Raw genomic sequence first — 18,595 nt, forward strand, 5'->3', positions numbered from 1 at the left:
TTCCCTAGAGGGACTTTCAGTGAGATTCAGAGTGTATACGATTTATATGCTTCAATCACGTTTATCTTAAGATTTGCAGTTTATACATTTTGAAAAACATTTTTTTTTTCGTGCGCGAAAAAAAAAGTTTTTCAAAATGTATAAACTGCAAATCTTAAGATAAACGTGATTGAAGCATATAAATCGTATACACTCTGAATCTCACTGAAAGTCCCTCTAGGGAAAGTTCCTTTTATTTCTCAACCAATCGAAAGAATACTTCAAAAATTTCAAAATTAAATTCATCAACGGAAATATTTATCGAACGTAATCTTTATCGTACTCTGAGCGACAAATACATCAGGTAAACAGTATTTGTTTTGAAAAATACCATATAAAATAACTGCAAACAAATCTGTAAGCAATATACAGAAATAATAACAAAATAGTGCAAACGTTATTAATTTTATCTGCTTCATACATATTCTGAAGATGCGCTACAAATTTTCTTGTGTACGAAGTAAGTAATATTTTGAAATTTATTTATTCTTTCTCTTTCAGATTATGTTTGGACGTTGCTTAGCTCGCAACAGCTTGCTGTAATAACATTTATTTGATAAATTTCGTTCATAATTTTTCAACATGATGGATAACTGGTGTGCCCCACAGTGGGCTGATTTAACACGTAGCCCTCAAGTACTTTCTGATACCTATTTTGAAGTGGAGCATGAAGTACACGAACCTTTAATAACTTTTAAGCCAAACGCAAAGTCCAGTGTACCGTGTAAGAAGGAAAATATAACAGAACTATCAGTGGCTGAAACAAATTTTGACGATAGTTTGGAACCAGTTGAAAAACCATGCACCAGTGTAGCATATTTTATACCGCATGAAGGTAAGAAGCAGTCGGACGATGAAATTGATAAAGAAAAAAATTTGAATAATGCAATGAAAGATTTGAAATTGAATAAAAAAACTGAGAAAATCCATCAGGCATGGAGTATACCAGCACCTGAATTAACATCAGCATTTAAGAAATCAGCAGTGAGTCATAAAGCTAAACCAGCGCCAGAAAGATTTAGAATCAATGCATATACAACAGGAGTAAAAAATCAGGTGTCAGGTAAATCTTGTTTGAAAAATAATCAAAACATCGATGTTCACAAGAAGAAAGAAAATACGCAACATACTGCTTTGGTAAAAGAGATGGATAAACCAATAATTGAGTTAAATGGTGATAGTCCTAAATGCGTTAAAAGCAATGTTTCAAAAGAAAGATTGTCCTACAAAATTGTGTCCGGTAGAAGACAATCTAATGTACATAAAACGAAAAAACGCTCGTTAAGTAAACCATATCCAAGAGTGCTTACCTGTCAATATCGTAGACAAAGTTTAAAGAAGTATAGAAGATGTTCAAATCAGTTTATAAGCATGGCAGAGGCGATTTCAAGATTCCAGAATGGAACACCTCAACGATTTCGTACTATCAGTAACAAAAATTTTCAAGCAGGTTCTATGATGAAATTAAAACAACAAACATTAAAGTTGACCCATCCAGTTTCCCCTACGTTGAGAAGCAAGAAGAGAACAAGACCGATTACTATTTTAAATCAACAAGAGCGGGAAAAATTAGAGCTTGAAGAAATGAAGAAACATCAGATCAAGGCAAATCCCGTTCCAATTAATATTTTGAAAGGTCCCTGCGTGTTAAAGAAAGTTCCAAAGAAGCCAGCTACTGTTACAGAAGAATTTCGTTTAACAAAAACGCGTTATACAACAGGGCCGCATTTGCATTCGCAATCTGCAATAGATAATAGAGAAAATAATTGCAAAAGCTCTCTGCCAATCACCCGTTCTACTAGTGCTTCAAATGTTTCTATTAAAAAAGACAATGCAAGTACAGAATCTTCTGGTAAAAATATAAAGCCTTTGCCGATTGGTTTTGTAGCGCGCAATAAACAATATCAAACGAAGAAAGAAGAAAGATTGAAGAATCTGCAGGTTCAAGAAACCAACAAGATTAAGAATGAATTTCATGCAAGGCCGGCTCCTAAATTCACAAAACCCATAAATCCGGTTAAAGAACAGAGCGAGAAGAAACGAATAGTTCCATGCCCGTTTAGTTTTGAGAAAAGAGACAAGTCGCTTGCCAAAAAGAAGGAGGAACTTGTTAAACACAAGCAAAAACAAAATAAGGAGATCGCTGTGTTTCATGCCAATCCTGCGCCAACTTTTAAACCTGTGCTGGTGCATGGTTTATCCAAGGAAAGTATTCAGAGCAAGGAGAAGACTGCAGGCGGTACCAAAAAATTGGTATCAAGACAGACTAAAAGTTGTTTCGATCAAGAAAACAAGCAACCCAACGTCATTGTTTCTGTTAACGCAATAAAGAAAGGCATGAAGCAGTGTGCTCAAGAGTTTGATAAAAAGCAATCTGCGAACACTGTGAAGGTAAATAATGCTGTAAATGTTAAAACAGAAAAACCAAAAATCGCATTAAGAACAAAGTTTGAATTAAATACAGAAAAAAGAGCAAAGGAGCGAACCGAGTTTGAAGAAAAAATGAGAAAAAAGGAGGAACAATTAAAAGCAAAGAAAGAAGCAGAAGAAAAGAACAAAATGTTGAGGGAAAAATCAGAAAGGACCGAGCTACGCAGAATGACCGAGGTGAAAGCCAGACCGATGCCAATATACAAACCCTTAACTATTTTAAAATCAACTAAACCTCCGAGCAGTCCACGAAGTCCTGCTTGGGCAAGTAGAAATAAGATAAGAAATGTTTCCTAATTTTAAGTACCTTTTAACATTAACTTGAAACGTTTTATAATTGTATTATGTTATGTGTAGCTACTTAAGGTAACAATGATATGTCAAATATATATCACAGAAATATAGTAAATACTTCAAACATTCACATATATTATTACAATAAAATAAATTTTTATGAAAATGGTGCAATTTGAGTCTTTAGTTTTTATTAACAAATGTATTCTTTGTTATCTGTGCGTTTAATTAAATTAAACAGATTTATAGACATGTGTAACCAGATCTTTAAAATAATTTTAGAATAGTCATTTAAGTTTTCCTTTTTTTATTCAACTAACTTAGATCAATTGAAACTCTTTGTATATCTTTATAATGATATAGATTGTTTTAATAAAAAACAATCTATACGTATATATTAATTTTAATATTAAAAATGATATTCATTTAACTAAGTATTTAACGATTAGCTAAACACGAGGTAAACAAGTTATTTTATTTTTTCTTCCTCTTTAAAGTATGCTTCCTACCGACAAGACAGTAATGGTTACTTTAGTTCATTTTCTTTTCATATCACATAAAATATGCAGGGTGTCCCAGAAAGAGTGTTAGTCCTTTAAGGGGATGGTAGTTGGGGTGATTCTGAACAACAATTTCCTTTGCAAAAATATTGTTTGAAACTTTGTTTTTGAATTATTAAGGAAAAGCAGTGGCCAATCAGAACGCGCGGGCTCAGGGGCGGCAGCCTCGACTCCTGCGCCCGTGCGCTCTGATTGGCCATTAATAATTCAAAAACAAAGCTTCAAACAACATTTTTGCAAAGAAAAATGTTGTTCGGAATCACCCCAACTGCCATCCCCTTGAAGGACTAACACTCTTTCTGGGACACCCTGTATAATAAATTTGTATACCAAGGATATTATATAGCTTCAACAACATAGTTTAATTTATTTCGAATGTACAAAGACCACACTATCATACATCTACTTTCTTTACTTCGTATCAGTCCAGGAATAAAAGTATCAGTTTCGGAGACAATTTAGGTGTAAAATGTTATATTAAAAAGTTGAACACTGAATCTGGCAATACGATTAGTAGGAATTTTATATAAACATTAGGCTCCAGCAAAATTGTAGATGGTTTCATTAATTATACAAATTCTGATATTACTTTTTACCGCAGATATAACGTATACCATATAAAATTAAAAACGTTTATCAAATTTACTTTGTTTACTCCGTCGTAGTAGTAGAAAAAAAAAAAAAAGGTAGATCTATTGCTTCCATTCGAAATCTAGTTTTAACTATAACATATTTCTCGTAGAAGTTATAAATATCTTGTATCTTTAGAAATATATTTATAAATTATTCGATGTAACACAAATTACACTCATCGACATACGCATTTCTTCGCTAACTCGTACATCATAAAATATCAATTTCTATTCCACTTTGATACTCTTTGCACTGTAATACTTGGAGCTTTCATCGATGTTGCCCTCTGTTTTCTTTAAAAATAAAATATTAAAATAACACATAAGATAGTGCCCTGTAGAAGACGTTACTGGAAAACAGTCTATATATTTATGACATACGAGTGAGCTGTTCGCTTCAAATAATGTACAAATTATAAATCGACTCCACAACTGCTCACAAAAATTCATGAAAAACCTCGCTGCTTGAAATGCATTTAGAAGACTGTTATTTTCTTTCTTCTTTATCGAGAAAAAAAAGAAATAAATAAATAAATGCAAAATTGTTAGTTTGAAAAAAAGAAATCACTGAATACAAAAACAACGACCTCTTCTTATAGCAGTTTAGGTAGCGTATATTATGCAAGTATGAGTTCCCAAAAAGCAGCGTTTACCATTAGCCATTTTTAGGACGTCATACTTGCTCAGTATTGTACATAAAAAAATCAATTAAAATCAATGTAAAATTGCGTAACGATACTATGCACGTTTCATTCGTATAAATTATATTCAATGTGTTAAGTAATATTTTACGTCGAGGCAACATCGGCACACGGGTTTTGCAGAATAGAAGAAAATGGCAGACTCATTGTACAGATCCCAAGAAATCGTCACGTCAAAGCTCCTTCAAAAGAGCTGATTTTGCGTTTTTAAGTTTGTCTAATCTCCTTTGCAAATGAGAATTCGCTGTTTCTAATTCTTCTACACGTCCCTGTGTCTCTCTCACCTGTTGAACAAACATTTTACAACACATTTATCTAAAATTAGAATCTAAAGAATAACGTCACTTACTTCTCTTTGTAATTTTCTCTTTTCAACCTTTAACTCGTCTTCTGCCTTTTCAGAGGCTTCGGCTGCCGACTTGTAACGTATCACTTGACTCTCTAGCCTAGCCACGGTGGCTTGTAAAGTCGACATGTCTTGCTCTGCTTTTTGTAACTTGAACTTGTAATCAGCCAGAAGCTTGTTAGCTTCTCGCTGTACATCTTCAGATTCTGATAAACAACCTATTTGAAAAATAAACACAATAATTGAATGAACATATGAGATTCTCTTTTTTCTTTTGAAAAAAACATTCGTATTGCATAAATATGAACCTAATACTGAACCGGGCGATTTTTCGGACCTAATACGATTTCTGGTCTCTTCTAATTCTAATCTTAAATGCCGTATCTCGTCTTGCAATTCTTTTTTTTCAGAAGCAAATTTCCTCAGCCGGACATCTATAATTCAAAAGATAATATTTTACTATTTTCCCTTGAAAATATAGATTTCTTGTAATTATTTACCTAAAGAACCCTTTCCAGCATTTTGTAGTAATTCTGCTGCTTCTGTACTGACTAGTACTCTTCGTCTTGGACGTGGACCGTTCTCAATATCGTTATCTTCGTTTTCACTTTCCTCATCATCAATAATAACTAAACCATTTTCCTGAAACAATGTTATTTTAGTACACTGATATATAAAAATAATTAAACGAATATTTCATGTTTCCTTACTTGTATAAGCGTATCTCTTTCTAATAATTGTGCATGACATATGTCTAATTCGTCTTTCAATCTTTGACTAACTCTCTTTAATTGTTCAGATTCCCGATTTTTCTCTCTAAGCTCTCTGCGAAGTTGTGCCACTGTTTCTTCCAGTTCTTCAAGCTTGTCTTTCAGTAAATCAACTTGGTAAGCATAAGAAGACTTTTCATTGTCTAATTGAGCATTAGCTATCATTGCCTTTCTAAATTTTTCCTCAAATTCCTTTAACTCTAACTACAAAGAAAATATAAACAAACATTTCTACATATCCAGAGGATTACTTGTAAAATAAATAGAAATATAAAAAAGCAATACCCTGAGATCTCTGCTTAGGCCGGCATCTTCTAGGGAATCTTCCGAAGATCTACGACTGGATTGAAAGTTATTTGAATTTGTAAGGAGACGCGACGTCCTTACAGAATCAGGAGTTACTCTCATTGTTCTATTCACGTCGGCTGAAAAAGAAAAAATAGAGGGAAAGGTTAAATATTTGTGTAAGTCAAAAAATTTGTCCAAGCATATCATCAATATTTTAAATAAATACCTGCGCACATATCATAAACCCTATCCGCATTCTCCTCTGCCTCCTTCTGTTGCCTTTCTAACTCCCTCATTCGTATTTCTCTTGCTTCTGCTCTTGCTTGTCTTCTGGCGGCTAATCTAGCTTCTGCCTGAAAGTACGTATGGAAAATCCATCCTGTTACCAAAAACATATTTTGACATTCAATTTATTATAAACACATCGTCGCATGATATAGAAACACTCTCATAAATATATTAAGAAATCAAACTTGTTAGGATTCAAATGAAAACAACGGGTGTATGCATAAGATTTGATGATATTTTGGATCAACAAATACTTACTTTATATTTAGTCGGAATTAAAAAGGTAAAATATGAATTACAACTATAACTGTGTCGTGTAGTATATACAATGCATCAAATCCTTATTTAAAGATAAACTTATCACAAAAGATAAAAAATCCCCACCTAACATACCATGCATACACGTAAGCGACCAAGGTCAAGCACACATATAGCAACATTTATTTATTTATTTTTCTTATATCAGGACAATGTAACGTCGAGCAATAAATATTTTTAAATATTTGTAATTAAATTAAAATTTATGCGATACAACAAATCATTTTCTTTGACAATTCCATGGTGTAGTTGTAAAATGATCAAGCCATACCTCCTTAGCAATTTGATCGAGGGCCTGATCCTCTGCTGAATGTCTTGCTGTTGTCCGTCTACGACCAGTTATAGCAGACTCCATTTCTTATTCAGCTTTATAGTGAGTGTGTTTTTTCGCTTGAATAACGGCAACTCACGCTAGGCAGATCCAACTCCTTCACCGCGCAAGAAGACAAACCACCACACTAAAGGACAAAGGGGACATATGCTAGAGCCAGAAGTTTGCGAGCATGTTTTTAAGCACGATTACCATTAATATGTACAACGAATAAATGGATGTATTATACAAATAGGAGAAACGATATTTATGATGTAGAAAGCTTCAGGAATGCAGCAAGGTATAAACGTAAAAGCACCGTTGGAAACAAACGCAGTCATACTAAATATCAGATAATTTCCTTAACTATTATGGAAGACACTTTAGTTGCATTAGGGAGTGCTGATAATGCGTTATGCAATAACGATATAGACTACCTCCAAGTATCGTTTGAATATTTCAAATTTAAATACAAGGTCATTTTTCTTTTATCCTTGAAAATTACCGTGAAATTAATAACATTTTCTATGATTCTCATTGGGAGAGGCTGAAAATAATTTTACAAGTGCCGTACTTTTCTAGGTGTTATAGGTTGACAATACCCGGCGACATGTGAAAGTACTTTCGAAATAGACGAGGTAAAAGAATTTAGCACAGGTAAAAACGGTCTTTCGAGTTCTAACGTTACAACGTTTTCACGCTAAGAATAACATCTTTGTGGTGCAGTCTAATTATGTATTTGCTCCGTGTACCATAACGCGTCAACGATTTTCACGGAATAATCGGATTTATTCGTGAGACAACAGGAATATACGCGATAACACGAATTTTATATTAAAAGAGAAATAAAAGGTACCAGGAGTTGTACGTTCGATGATATATATTTAATAGACTCGCACACCCACACATTACAGCCGAATACATGCAAATAAGACCTTACTGTATCATCAATTCTTTTTGTTTTTTTTTCCTTTCTTTTTTCTTTTTCTCTTAATTTCCCCACTGTTAATCCTAGTTGAAAGACTTACGATGTAAGAACGCTGTCAGCCAGCGGATAGGTGCATTTTTTTCTCAAAGGAACCGCATGCAAAAATAAACTGGAGAGACACTATAAATACAATCAATGGAAATCGGATGAGTAGTTCGCCACGATGACCATCTGCGGCTGAGAATTAACGATGCGGTTTCCGTTTAGTCGATCACGGCCTCCATGGAATTTCCCGATAATAACGAAAGAACCTTCGCGCGAACCAGACCAACGTGATTCCCTATAGACAAAAGCTTATAAAAACAGTGCGTGTAGTCGCACTTAAATATAGCGGAAGACACATTTTTCGATGAAATAGCCTGGACAGTGATGCATGCGAATGCAAAAATACACTGTGCGCCGCCGCGCCTCAAATAACCGAAATTGGTGGAGTCATCTGTGGACCTAGGGACGCAACACTATCTTCATTCAATCGGCAATACTATTTTTTACAAATTGTAATCAAATATACCTGTAAAAATGATCATATTACAATATTTTCAATTTCATCGATTTACTGATCTTTCCTTTTATTAATTCGACCGCCATACCACCGTTACCGCGCCATTTTTAAATTTACTCGAGCATTGTTTTCGAATAATTCATCCGATAATTTTGACCTTGTTTTTTTATGTAAATCAAATTTAAATGTTATTAACAATTTTACTGGTACTTACAAATGTCTATAATTACGAAATATTGCTCTTTCATTTTGATGCTAGGATTCGTTATAGCGCGCCGGACAAACGCAGGCATAATTAAATGATACGAATAATTAAGATGACATTTCATTGGTGATAAGATTTCGACGATTACGATAGAGATTAACTCTGATTAAGCGATAATAATGTCGCAATTTTAAAATGGATCTTTAGCTCGATGCAACAGATACGCTCACACACATTTGCATGATACATTACCTACATTTCGCCGCCGTCTCACACGGCCTAAGTTTCTTGGACGTAACCTCGTCGGGACTTGCGATGTGGCATCTCACTTTTTAACATATTTTCATCTGTATCTTAGGAAATTAATATACTCGAATCGAAACGATGGCTGTGGTATAAATCTGAAACAGCAGACGTCGCGTATTCAAAAATACAAATTCCTCAATGGACATGCTTGTACATACATAGTGAATAAAAAAAAAAGGAAGGAAAATGAGAGTGTCATTATTATTAATCTTTCGACTTTTATATTTTTTCAATGTATATCAATTTACTAACGCTTGGGATAACGAGGAGTTAGAAGTATTCGATGTCGTCGAAGAAGTTAATCAAAATTTTTACGAAGTCCTTGGTGTACCACAGGTTCGTTTCACTTAAATATTTTTCCATTTTATCAACACAATAGTTTAACACATAGAAATAATACTTTTCAGGCAGCAAATGCCTCGGAGATCAAGAAAGCTTTCAGAAGGTTGTCGTTACAATTGCATCCTGATAAAAATCCTGCAGAGGATGCTGAGCAACAATTTAGAAAAGTATGTCCAATGATTTTACAATTATGAATGATCCTTAATATCGCTTTTATTTCCAGCTAGTTGCTGTGTACGATGTGTTGAAAGATCCTGGCAAACGTCAAAAATATGACAATGTCCTTGTTAACGGATTGCCAAATTGGCGATCAGCTGTATATTACTACCGACATGTACGAAAAATGGGACTTTTAGAATTAAGTATAATTTTATTTTTAATCATCACAGTCGGACAATATGTGGTAGCGTGGGGAGCATACTTTGAGAAAAGATATACATACGTACGTAAGAAGTTGTTTGAATTTAGAGAAATCGTTGAACATTTCACATTATAGCGGTGATATAAATTTCAGGAACAAGTTTTAGGTAGCAAACTTCAGAAAATGCAGAAGAAGAATAAGAAAGGTAAAATGGATGTGCCAGATTTGGCAGATATTTTGGAGAAAATACCAACGCCAACCATATGGAACACTCTACCATTTCAGTTTCCAAGGTGGATAATAGCGTTCACGTTATCCATACCGGATGTGGTACGCGTGATGTATAGCTTATTGGAGGAAAGAAAACGTAGAAAGAAACTGGAAGAAGAAGAGGCAACGTGAGCGAAACACTTTCTTTATTAACCCATTTGCTACCACGATCCCCAAATGGGGATTTGAATATATATATTTATTTTTTATCACTTGCAATAGGATTATATTAAATAAAATGTTAAATAAAAATTTGGCAGTTAATGGGTTAATTTCAATACAATTTTCTAATTGTTAAGTATATCTAAAATGTCTGCGTGAACTGTTTCAGAGCCCAAGAGACTGAACAGTTACCACCTGAGCCCACGTCTCGAGCAAGAAGACGCAGAGCTGCTTTTACCCCTCAAGAAAGAAGCGGCAATAATATCAAAGAAGCATCGAGGAAAGACCAAACGAGCCACGTTTATCAGAAGCCTGCGTTGTTCGGTGGTTTGTGGACCGACGATGATATATTAGAGTTAATCAAACTGGTGAAAAAATATCCTAGCGGTACGCCAGAAAGGTGGGATAAAATTGCAGATGCAATGAATCGTACGGTTGCCGAAGTGACTCACATGGCGAAAAAGGTTTATATCTGTAATGAAATATTTTTTAAGTACCTTAATAAGCGTCTCAAACTCCACAATTTTTTTTTAGATAAAAGATGAAGGGTTGAAGCCTGGCGCATCTACAGAGGAAGTCGTAATAGAAGAGCGTCCGAGGAAAACGAAAACGCGCGCTGAAAGCGTGGATAACGTAAGCGACTGGAGTCAAGAACAGCAAAGAGCGCTCGAAGCAGCGCTCATAAAATATCCGAAAGGCATGTCCGTTGATAGATGGGAAAAAATTGCAAACTGTGTCGAGGGAAAGACAAAGGTATGATATACCTATTTGCATTACGATTAGATAAAAGTACTTACAGTTTGTAATATTTTTCAAAGGACGAGTGCCAAGCAAGGTATAGACAATTGGTGGAATTAATAAAAAAGAAGCAAGAAACTCAATAGCCTGCCATGTACAAGATTGTTCCTTCAACAAAAAATGTGTAGTCCATACAAACAAGTCCAAAAGAATGTATTCAATCATCTAAAGATACATATTTCACGGCTGTTGTACATTTATAATATGGATGAATTACAGAGAAAGATTCTCTTAACAGAGGGAGGAAGAACGATAAAAAAAAAAAAAAAAAGAAGTTTATACGTGAAAAAGAATATTGCTCCTACATCATTTTATTATTAAATGTTTGTGGAGAATGTATTTATTTAATAAATTTAATAATTAATTAAGAGGAAAAAAGACTGATAAAATATAATAATTAAATACTTTCCTGCTCTTTGAGACTGATACTCTGCTTTTATTAATATTATTTATCCGATAAAATGTGTATTTTTAATTTGTTGAGATTTGTAAAAAGTAGTATGAAGAAAATATTGCTATGCCACAATGTATAACACATTTCGCCCTATTACTAACATATTTATATAGATAATGTTCATATAATTAATTATATCAAAATAATCGATGTTAGATCTTACAACACGTTATTGTACTTGTTGATATCGGTGCATACCTCGTCGCAAACAAACAAAAAAATTCCGTCTTATATATTTTTAGAGTTCTTATGAACGTAATTCTTGCATTACTAATATACATATTTCAAAGGTTATACATCTACATTTCTGTATGATAACGAACATGGTAACTGCCCAAAGATTATTCTACCTATAATTCATATTATTTAAATAAAAAGTCATAAATGTTGTAAACGTAGAGTATTATAATTTAAATGCTAAATGTTAAAATGGTTCTATTCAATTTAAAGTATGCGTTAAAATTAAGTATATTATTTAAAAAAAGTTTACTATACCTGTGATTTCTATGTTTTTTTTTTTTCTCTTCATCTAATGAGTCAGCAGTAAATTACATTTTAATGATGAACTATTTATTGAGGCTAGTTCATAAATAATGTGAAACTCTGTACAAAAATTATTTACAGATTGTATAATAAACATCTTAATTACGTCTCCTGCGAACCCTTGATATTCGCCAAGCATTTGGTTCTTCGTATTTATTATAAAGTGGCTCGAGTCGTTGATTCTTCTTGAACTTGCTAAGTTTAGTTGGATCGCTAAACTTGAAGAACGCCGGTGCAAATTCAACCAACCATTTTGGATCAATGGTTGTTACTTCTCTCATGTATTCTTTCGTAGTTTGTACTAATTCATGGTAAATAACCTGTACCAAACGAAAGGAAAATTTAATTATACGTATCATCCTTCATTATCATAGTTCACTTACCCATTCAGGTTGCCTGTTAAACAATGCGCTACTTGGATGAATATAGACAACCTGGCTGTCTACCAAAGTTCTGTATCCTTCCTGTGGATCTTTCTTTGCAGCATTTCTGAAGAAACCTGAGCATACAGCTTTCTGAATTCTTACAGTATTTTTTCCAGCAGATACAACGTCCAGTTTGTGCCTGATAAATTAAATACAATTGTCGTTAGTTAAACTGTAAGAGAACATGCACGTTTATATAGGGTGTTCGACAACAGGTGGGTAAAATTTTAATGGGTGATTCTAGGGATTAAAATAAAACAAAAATCAAGAATAATGAAACAGCGTTTGGGGCTTCAAAAATTATGAATAAATCTTCCAACAGATAAAAATATTAAAGATTTAAATAAAGCATGAATTATTAAATGAAAAAAGGCCATTTCCCAAAAACCCAATCTTAAAATTCTTATTATTAATCTTAATTGACTTAAAGTTGATAAAGCGCCTGAAACCTGCAACCCGCTCAGCACCGACGACTGAACGTCAGCAGGTCGGCAGGGGTCGGTACAGTCATAACCAAGAATCGAAGCCGTATGCTGCAGTACCGAGAAACAGAATAGCAGGAGGTAAATTCTTTGTTATGACTGTACCTTCCCCTGCTGACCTGACGTTCAGTCGTCGGTGCTGGGCGGGTTGCAGGTTTCAGGCGCTTTTTACTCGCATTTTTAAACGTTAATTATTGGAAAACAAAGCCCTAGAATCACTAGAATCACCCCTTAAAATTTTACCCACCTGTTGTCGAACACCCTGTATATGGAACAATAATTACCTGTCCATTATACCCAACAATTGTTTACGAACATCCTGGGCACGTTTCAGCGTTCTGATTTGCACAAAATTTTCGTAACACCATGCATTGCTAAATTTATTGTTCCTCCAGGAATTATAAACTGCTAACAAAGTCAAATGATCACCCTCGGGTTGGTTGAATTTCGCTTTCTTCTGATCTGCTAAAGCTTGTTTGTCTTTGGGCCTAAAGGTAACAATTGATTTACACTGTGCACACTTATATTTAAATTATTTCTTACCTGTAGAAAACGTTCTGAACTGATAACATACTGACGATCGTCAATATTTCATCAGAGCATTGAAGGTGCACACTCATGATCAACATTTTTGATAAATTAGGTTCCAAAGGAAATTCTGCCATTCGTCTACCTAGCCTTGTTAAAAGACCTTCGTTATCTAATGCACTTAAGCTGTGTAAAGATTCCAAGGCCATAATCAATGATTCCACAGGCGGAGCATCCATGAAGTCAAAATGTAAGAGATCATTGATGCCCATTGTTTTCAACTGTAATACTGTTGTTGCTAAATTGGTACGCTGAATTTCTGGTACTGGTGTTGGTAACATTTCATCTCTGAAAAATAAAGATGCACACATGTACATTCATAATTTAATTATTATTATTATAAAACACGTTATGTTTAACAACAGATACCTATAAGCTCTTTCAGTGTATAGCCTGTAGCATTTTCCAGGACCAGTTCTACCAGCTCTACCTGCCCTTTGCTTTGCCGCTGCCTGACTAATTGGTGTCACTATTAAACTGTCCATTCCTGTTTTTGAATTGTACACTTTTTGTTTGACAAAGCCTGGATCAACCACGTAATAGATCCCGTCTATTGTTAAGCTGGTTTCTGCTATGTTCGTGGCTATAACTACTTTCCTCGAGCCAGGGGGGGCTGGCTCGAATATTCTAGTTTGCATTTCTGAGGGAAGCGCTGAATAAACTGGTAAGATTATCAGTTCAGGGACGTCTGGACCCAAGGACTTCATACGTTCATATAAAATTTCACAGGCTGTATCAATTTCCTCTTGACCAGTCAGGAACAACAGTATATCCCCTGGTGGTTCCCTTAAATGTATCTGCATCACTGTGATTAACGCAGCATCCAGATAATCTGTTTCTGGTTCTTTCGTGTACATTACCTACAATATCAAATAATTATAAATATTTAAAAAAAAAAAAAAATTGATGACAAGATAGTTGAATTGTTCTTCTCACTTCAACTTCAAATGTCCTGCCAGGAATGGTGAAAATGGGCGCTTCAAAGAAGTACTGTGAAAATTTGACTGCATCCAAAGTGGCGCTGGTTACAATTAATTTCAGATCTGGCCGTCTCCCTACGGCTTGTTTCAGCAGTCCAAAGAGGACATCCGTGTGGATGGTGCGTTCGTGCGCCTCGTCCAACATTATCACAGAATATGTTTTTAAATCTAAGTCCATGAGACATTCTCGAAGCAGCATACCGTCGGTCATGTATTTTATATTAGTCTCTGGTCCGGTACAATCTTCAAAACGTATCGTGTAACCAACTTCTTGCCCCAATCTACAACCAAACTCTTCTGCTACTCTTTTGGCAACAGACATGGCTGCTACTCTTCTGGGTTGAGTGCATCCGATTTTTCCACGAGCAGTAAACCCTGCTTCAGCCAAATACTGTGTTATTTGCGTTGTTTTCCCTGATCCTGTCTCCCCAATCACAATCAAAATTTGATTGTCCGTCACAGCTTTCACTAAATCGTCTCTGAGCTTGTATATTGGTAAGCTCTGTCGCTGCTCGAGGAGGGTCAAGTTCGTTTTCTTCCCAAACGATGATTTCTTTCCTCCAATCACGTGCTTCTTCCATTCGGGAAGATCCTGAGTTTGGAGGCCAATCCCACGCATGTTCGCTGCCAGTGTCCTGCTTTCAGCTATGAAAATAGTACAATATTAGCATTTTATAAGGATACTTATGTCAATGTTCATTACCTTCTGGCAAAGGATCGATCCAATTCTTGTTGAGACCTGTAGGAACGGAATCCATTTCCTGTTCCCTTTGCAACATTTTTTGTTCTCTTCTTTCTTTGGCAAGAGCACTTTGCATCATAGCAGCCTGAGCTAGAGAACCATCAGGATTCTTGACTATACGAACTGGGCTCAAGTCTCCCAGTGCTCTTCCATGACCGTGTAAGAACGGTGGTTCTTCTTCAACCAATTCTATTTCGACGTCCTCTTCTTCGTCATCCTCGCGGGGAAGAATTCCAGTTTCCATATCAAATTCTGGCAATTCGTTCCTACATTTTTTTCAAAGTTAAATCATTTAATAGAGTGATTGTATCAGAGTAAATTGGAAATTGGAATTTTAATAATACCTATCTATACAGGATGCAGCAAGCATCTGTTTGATCTCCCATTTTTCTGGGGAGGATAATCTTTGCACTCGTTTCCTAGAATACGTTTCATCCTCATCCCAATTGCCTTGAAGTTCTAACAGCGAGGTAGGTCTATCAGGATTACGTAAATGCTTCTCATCTTCTTCTGGTTTAGCAACAGCTACAACAGGATTCAGGTCCCTACCTGTTTCCTGATCAACATCCTTCATACTTAAAGAGACCTACAATAATTTCATTTAAATGAATTAGATTACAAATAATTAACATTTTTTGTTTTTGTTTTTTTATACCTTTTGTCCACCAATATTAAGGACCTTCACGAGGACCTTCTGACCCCTGGACACAACGTCACTCGCATTAGCAACTCGTCCTTCTCTCCTTAATTGTGAAATGTGAACGAGTCCTTCCCATCTACGTTTCAACCCTTCCAATTGGACAAAGCAACCGAAAGGTACGATATTCGCAACCTTTCCTGAATAGATTTTACCCACTTCCGGATCTATCGATATTTCCTCCACGGACCGTGATCTGGATCTATCGGATCCATGCCTACCGAAATGTTTATCTCTATGATCACGTGATTTTCTATCCCTAGATCTTGATCTTCTATGATCCCTCGACCTACGATGTCGTCTGTCTCGAGATCTAGAACGATCTCGCGATCTTGAACGGGATCTAGATCTATGCCTTTTATCTTTACGGTTAGAGGAACGAGATCTATGCCTTCTTTTATCCCTTGATCTGCTCCTTCTAGAATGCTTGCTTTTCTTATCATTATTGTCCGATGGCTGGATATCCTTTTTACTATCGCCAGACTTTTTTGATGGCGCCAATTCCTCTAAACTTGCCATAACACTATTGACTATATCGTCATCTTTAAGTTCATTATTTTCCACCGGAGGCAGTTCTTCATTTGGCATAGCCAAAGCAGGAAACTTCTGTGCTAATTCGTCTTGCTTTGACGCTGATTTCAACGTCTTTTCTAGTGCTTGTGTGGAAGGCTTCATATGTTGTATTATTCTCAACAAATTAGCCATAAAGGATTCCTAAAAACATAATAGAAAATTAGAATATTTGGAGGTAAAATAACTATGCAGAGATCCTTGAATTCCTTACAGAGAACTCAGCACCATTTTCGACGAGAACTTTCTTAAACTTATCAAAGGTATTATTCTTCTCCGCCAAGTGGATTATGAATTCAGCTGTGAAATAAATAATCATTTAGTAAATCAACAGGGAATGGAAGATAACTTTAACATAGGGAAGCTATATGAATAGGTTATGTACACATCAATACTTGAGAAACATGGTAACTATATTCATACCTAAATCTTTGTCATTTAATCCTAAATGATTTTCCAGCTCTGTACAAATTTTGGAAACCAATGACAAATGCTCTAGTTTTTCAACCTCATCCATCTTTACGGTTTAGTTAAAATAATTGTATAGAAACACGTTGTATACCTAAATGTAAAATTAGTAAACTTGAAATCACATTTCTTACAATTCATAAGGTTGGAGAGTAATTACGATTTAGATTATACATACGTATAGATGATACTATTTCATGTCTCTGCACAATGAATGGTATTCCACAATTTAATAGCTATTAATCACATTATTAGGAACAAAATACAATGTTCGTTTATCTACAATGCACCAAACGAGGTATGGGACAGATCATTCATACAATGCATTTTTCTATTATACGAGTGGAGGGCTTTTATTATTTTTGTGTCATATCCTACTGTATCGATTGGGACTGGCCCTAAAGATGGCACTGTCAGAGCAATCTAGCTATAAAGGGTTAAGGTGATGCGAGCGTCAGTAAAACAGTCAACGTTTCATCGAAAATTAGACCGAACAGAAACTGATTTCAGCGCTACCTCAGTTATTGCATCCAACTGCGCCCTACAGAAAAAACGAGGAACTAAATTTGTGGTCTGTTTTACCTTTTTGACGTCTTTCGCGAGTGAAAATCGTAGAACACAAATTTCGTCTACCTGGAGGTTTGTACATCATTCCTTGGGTGCTCGTTTTGTTCTATCCGCCACAAAGAATGGCGCTCTGGTCTTTATTTGGACATACGATTCGCAAAAATGTTTATATTACGAATAAATTAATGTAGGTGAGTCCGATCCGCCATTTTCTTGACCGTTGACAGACAGCAATTTCAATATTTTATAAGTTTTTGACGATTTGGATAATATAAGGACCAGACAAATATTCTTTAGAACCTTCTGAACACGTCCCTCAAATTTTTTTACATTCTGTTTAGAAATGAGGACGTAATTTGAAAACTTGCGTCTAGGGATTTCTCTAGGGACTGTCGGTAAAGTTTTCGACGCACGCTTTATGATAAAGTAGAAATTACAGTTATCTACAAATGCTTATTCATTGACGTTTTAGTTAGGGTTCAGGACCTTTTAAGTAGATGGCGCAGGAAGTGCCTTTTATAGTGCTAAATTACATTTTGTATTTTTTAACACAGAAGGGCCATTTTAATTTCTATTTGAGGCCTCTTAAATACAATACACATATACCTCGCTATACGGCTGCTCTTTGTACGACATTTCGCTATAACGGCCTTTTTTAATTATGGCACTCTTTCGATTTACGGCCCACAATGCTGTACTTTTATTTTTATGTAAGCATTTGTAGGAAATAAAAAAATGAAATGCTTTATGAATGAAAACTATATTATTTTATAAAAAATTGGAACAGATCCAATTGAATTTGTATGGGCTTGTACCAAAATAATTTATTCATTATACAGCTTTTCGCTTTACGGTCAAATTTTCCGGAACATATCTAGGCCGTAAAGCGAGGTACTCCAAAAGCCTCATTTATAATGTTATACTTATTAACATGTAAGGTACATGGATAAGATAATTGCAATAAAATTTCACCGCGATTGGGCGGTCATATGTTGATGAAAATGGCACGTATTCGATAAGGGACGTAACAGAAAGAGATACCGCGTGTCTGGATAACTTTTCAAAATATAAAAATTATCTTAGCGATCATATTAACGTACATGTGTAGATATCACATGTACTATAAAAGGCGTTTCATGGAAGGATTTAACCAGAATCCATTCCAGAGT

General features: G+C 35.1%; 4 protein-coding genes across 13 annotated transcripts; 2 read left to right on the top strand and 2 right to left on the bottom strand.

Moving 5' to 3' along the window:
• Window positions 1-153: 153 nt before the first annotated feature.
• Window positions 154-2,917, top strand: LOC117608746 (targeting protein for Xklp2 homolog). 3 transcript variants are annotated; one of them, XM_034334306.2, is made up of 3 exons: window positions 154-343; window positions 541-2,430; window positions 2,504-2,681. In XM_034334306.2, the coding sequence occupies exons 2-3, from the start codon at window positions 622-624 to the stop codon at window positions 2,543-2,545; spliced, it is 1,851 nt and encodes a 616-aa protein (XP_034190197.2). In that variant the 5' UTR covers window positions 154-343; window positions 541-621; the 3' UTR covers window positions 2,546-2,681. The 3 variants fall into 3 exon arrangements, with proteins under 3 accessions (XP_034190197.2, XP_034190195.2, XP_034190196.2); XM_034334304.2 differs by having other exon boundaries at window positions 157-343; window positions 541-2,916; XM_034334305.2 differs by lacking the exon at window positions 154-343 and adding an exon at window positions 374-396 and having other exon boundaries at window positions 541-2,917.
• A 1,077-nt stretch (window positions 2,918-3,994) lies between these two features.
• Window positions 3,995-9,058, bottom strand: LOC117608749 (leucine-rich repeat flightless-interacting protein 2). 8 transcript variants are annotated; one of them, XM_034334311.2, is made up of 9 exons: window positions 8,924-9,058; window positions 6,938-7,124; window positions 6,287-6,413; window positions 6,058-6,197; window positions 5,713-5,976; window positions 5,503-5,644; window positions 5,311-5,436; window positions 5,006-5,220; window positions 3,995-4,940 (listed from the first exon to the last, which is right to left on the bottom strand). In XM_034334311.2, exons 2-9 carry the CDS (start codon window positions 7,019-7,021, stop codon window positions 4,830-4,832), a joined length of 1,209 nt encoding a protein of 402 aa, XP_034190202.1. In that variant the 5' UTR covers window positions 7,022-7,124; window positions 8,924-9,058; the 3' UTR covers window positions 3,995-4,829. The 8 variants fall into 8 exon arrangements, with proteins under 8 accessions (XP_034190202.1, XP_034190199.1, XP_034190200.1 ...); XM_034334308.2 differs by lacking the exon at window positions 8,924-9,058 and adding an exon at window positions 8,005-8,452; XM_034334309.2 differs by lacking the exon at window positions 8,924-9,058 and adding an exon at window positions 7,551-7,982.
• A 105-nt stretch (window positions 9,059-9,163) lies between these two features.
• On the top strand, window positions 9,164-11,210 carry LOC117608747 (dnaJ homolog subfamily C member 1). The gene is made up of 7 exons (XM_034334307.2): window positions 9,164-9,313; window positions 9,385-9,486; window positions 9,543-9,761; window positions 9,834-10,078; window positions 10,282-10,576; window positions 10,647-10,865; window positions 10,931-11,210. The coding sequence occupies exons 1-7, from the start codon at window positions 9,164-9,166 to the stop codon at window positions 10,994-10,996; spliced, it is 1,296 nt and encodes a 431-aa protein (XP_034190198.1). The 3' UTR covers window positions 10,997-11,210.
• Window positions 11,211-11,864: 654 nt separating this feature from the next.
• On the bottom strand, window positions 11,865-17,207 carry pea (ATP-dependent RNA helicase pea). The gene is made up of 12 exons (XM_034334302.2): window positions 17,038-17,207; window positions 16,815-16,953; window positions 16,606-16,691; window positions 15,780-16,535; window positions 15,469-15,710; window positions 15,086-15,390; window positions 14,339-15,027; window positions 13,772-14,262; window positions 13,358-13,690; window positions 13,099-13,302; window positions 12,291-12,471; window positions 11,865-12,227 (listed from the first exon to the last, which is right to left on the bottom strand). Exons 2-12 carry the CDS (start codon window positions 16,906-16,908, stop codon window positions 12,006-12,008), a joined length of 3,603 nt encoding a protein of 1,200 aa, XP_034190193.1. The 5' UTR covers window positions 16,909-16,953; window positions 17,038-17,207; the 3' UTR covers window positions 11,865-12,005.
• Between the last annotated feature and the right edge of the window lie 1,388 nt (window positions 17,208-18,595).

Source organism: Osmia lignaria, chromosome 8 (assembly GCF_051020975.1).
Source record: "Osmia lignaria lignaria isolate PbOS001 chromosome 8, iyOsmLign1, whole genome shotgun sequence".
NCBI classification, from domain to species: Eukaryota; Metazoa; Arthropoda; class Insecta; order Hymenoptera; family Megachilidae; genus Osmia; species Osmia lignaria.

What these genes read in the sequence shown, in the direction of transcription:
- LOC117608746 (XM_034334304.2), top strand. Translation starts at nt 622, where the DNA reads ATGATGGATAACTGGTGTGCCCCACAGTGGGCTGATTTAACACGTAGC.
- LOC117608749 (XM_034334311.2), bottom strand. Translation starts at nt 7,021, where the DNA reads ATGGAGTCTGCTATAACTGGTCGTAGACGGACAACAGCAAGACATTCA. An exon ending in GCCTAAGCAGAGATCTCAGG is followed by an intron (nt 5,977 to 6,057) that starts GTATTGCTTTTT and finishes TTTTCTTTGTAG; the next exon opens with TTAGAGTTAAAGGAATTTGA. An exon ending in AAAGAGATACGCTTATACAA is followed by an intron (nt 5,645 to 5,712) that starts GTAAGGAAACAT and finishes ACATTGTTTCAG; the next exon opens with GAAAATGGTTTAGTTATTAT.
- LOC117608747 (XM_034334307.2), top strand. Translation starts at nt 9,164, where the DNA reads ATGAGAGTGTCATTATTATTAATCTTTCGACTTTTATATTTTTTCAAT. An exon ending in AAGTCCTTGGTGTACCACAG is followed by an intron (nt 9,314 to 9,384) that starts GTTCGTTTCACT and finishes AATACTTTTCAG; the next exon opens with GCAGCAAATGCCTCGGAGAT. An exon ending in CTGAGCAACAATTTAGAAAA is followed by an intron (nt 9,487 to 9,542) that starts GTATGTCCAATG and finishes TTTTATTTCCAG; the next exon opens with CTAGTTGCTGTGTACGATGT.
- pea (XM_034334302.2), bottom strand. Translation starts at nt 16,908, where the DNA reads ATGGATGAGGTTGAAAAACTAGAGCATTTGTCATTGGTTTCCAAAATT. An exon ending in ATTAAATGACAAAGATTTAG is followed by an intron (nt 16,692 to 16,814) that starts GTATGAATATAG and finishes TTTATTTCACAG; the next exon opens with CTGAATTCATAATCCACTTG. An exon ending in GCAGGACATTTGAAGTTGAA is followed by an intron (nt 14,263 to 14,338) that starts GTGAGAAGAACA and finishes TTGATATTGTAG; the next exon opens with GTAATGTACACGAAAGAACC.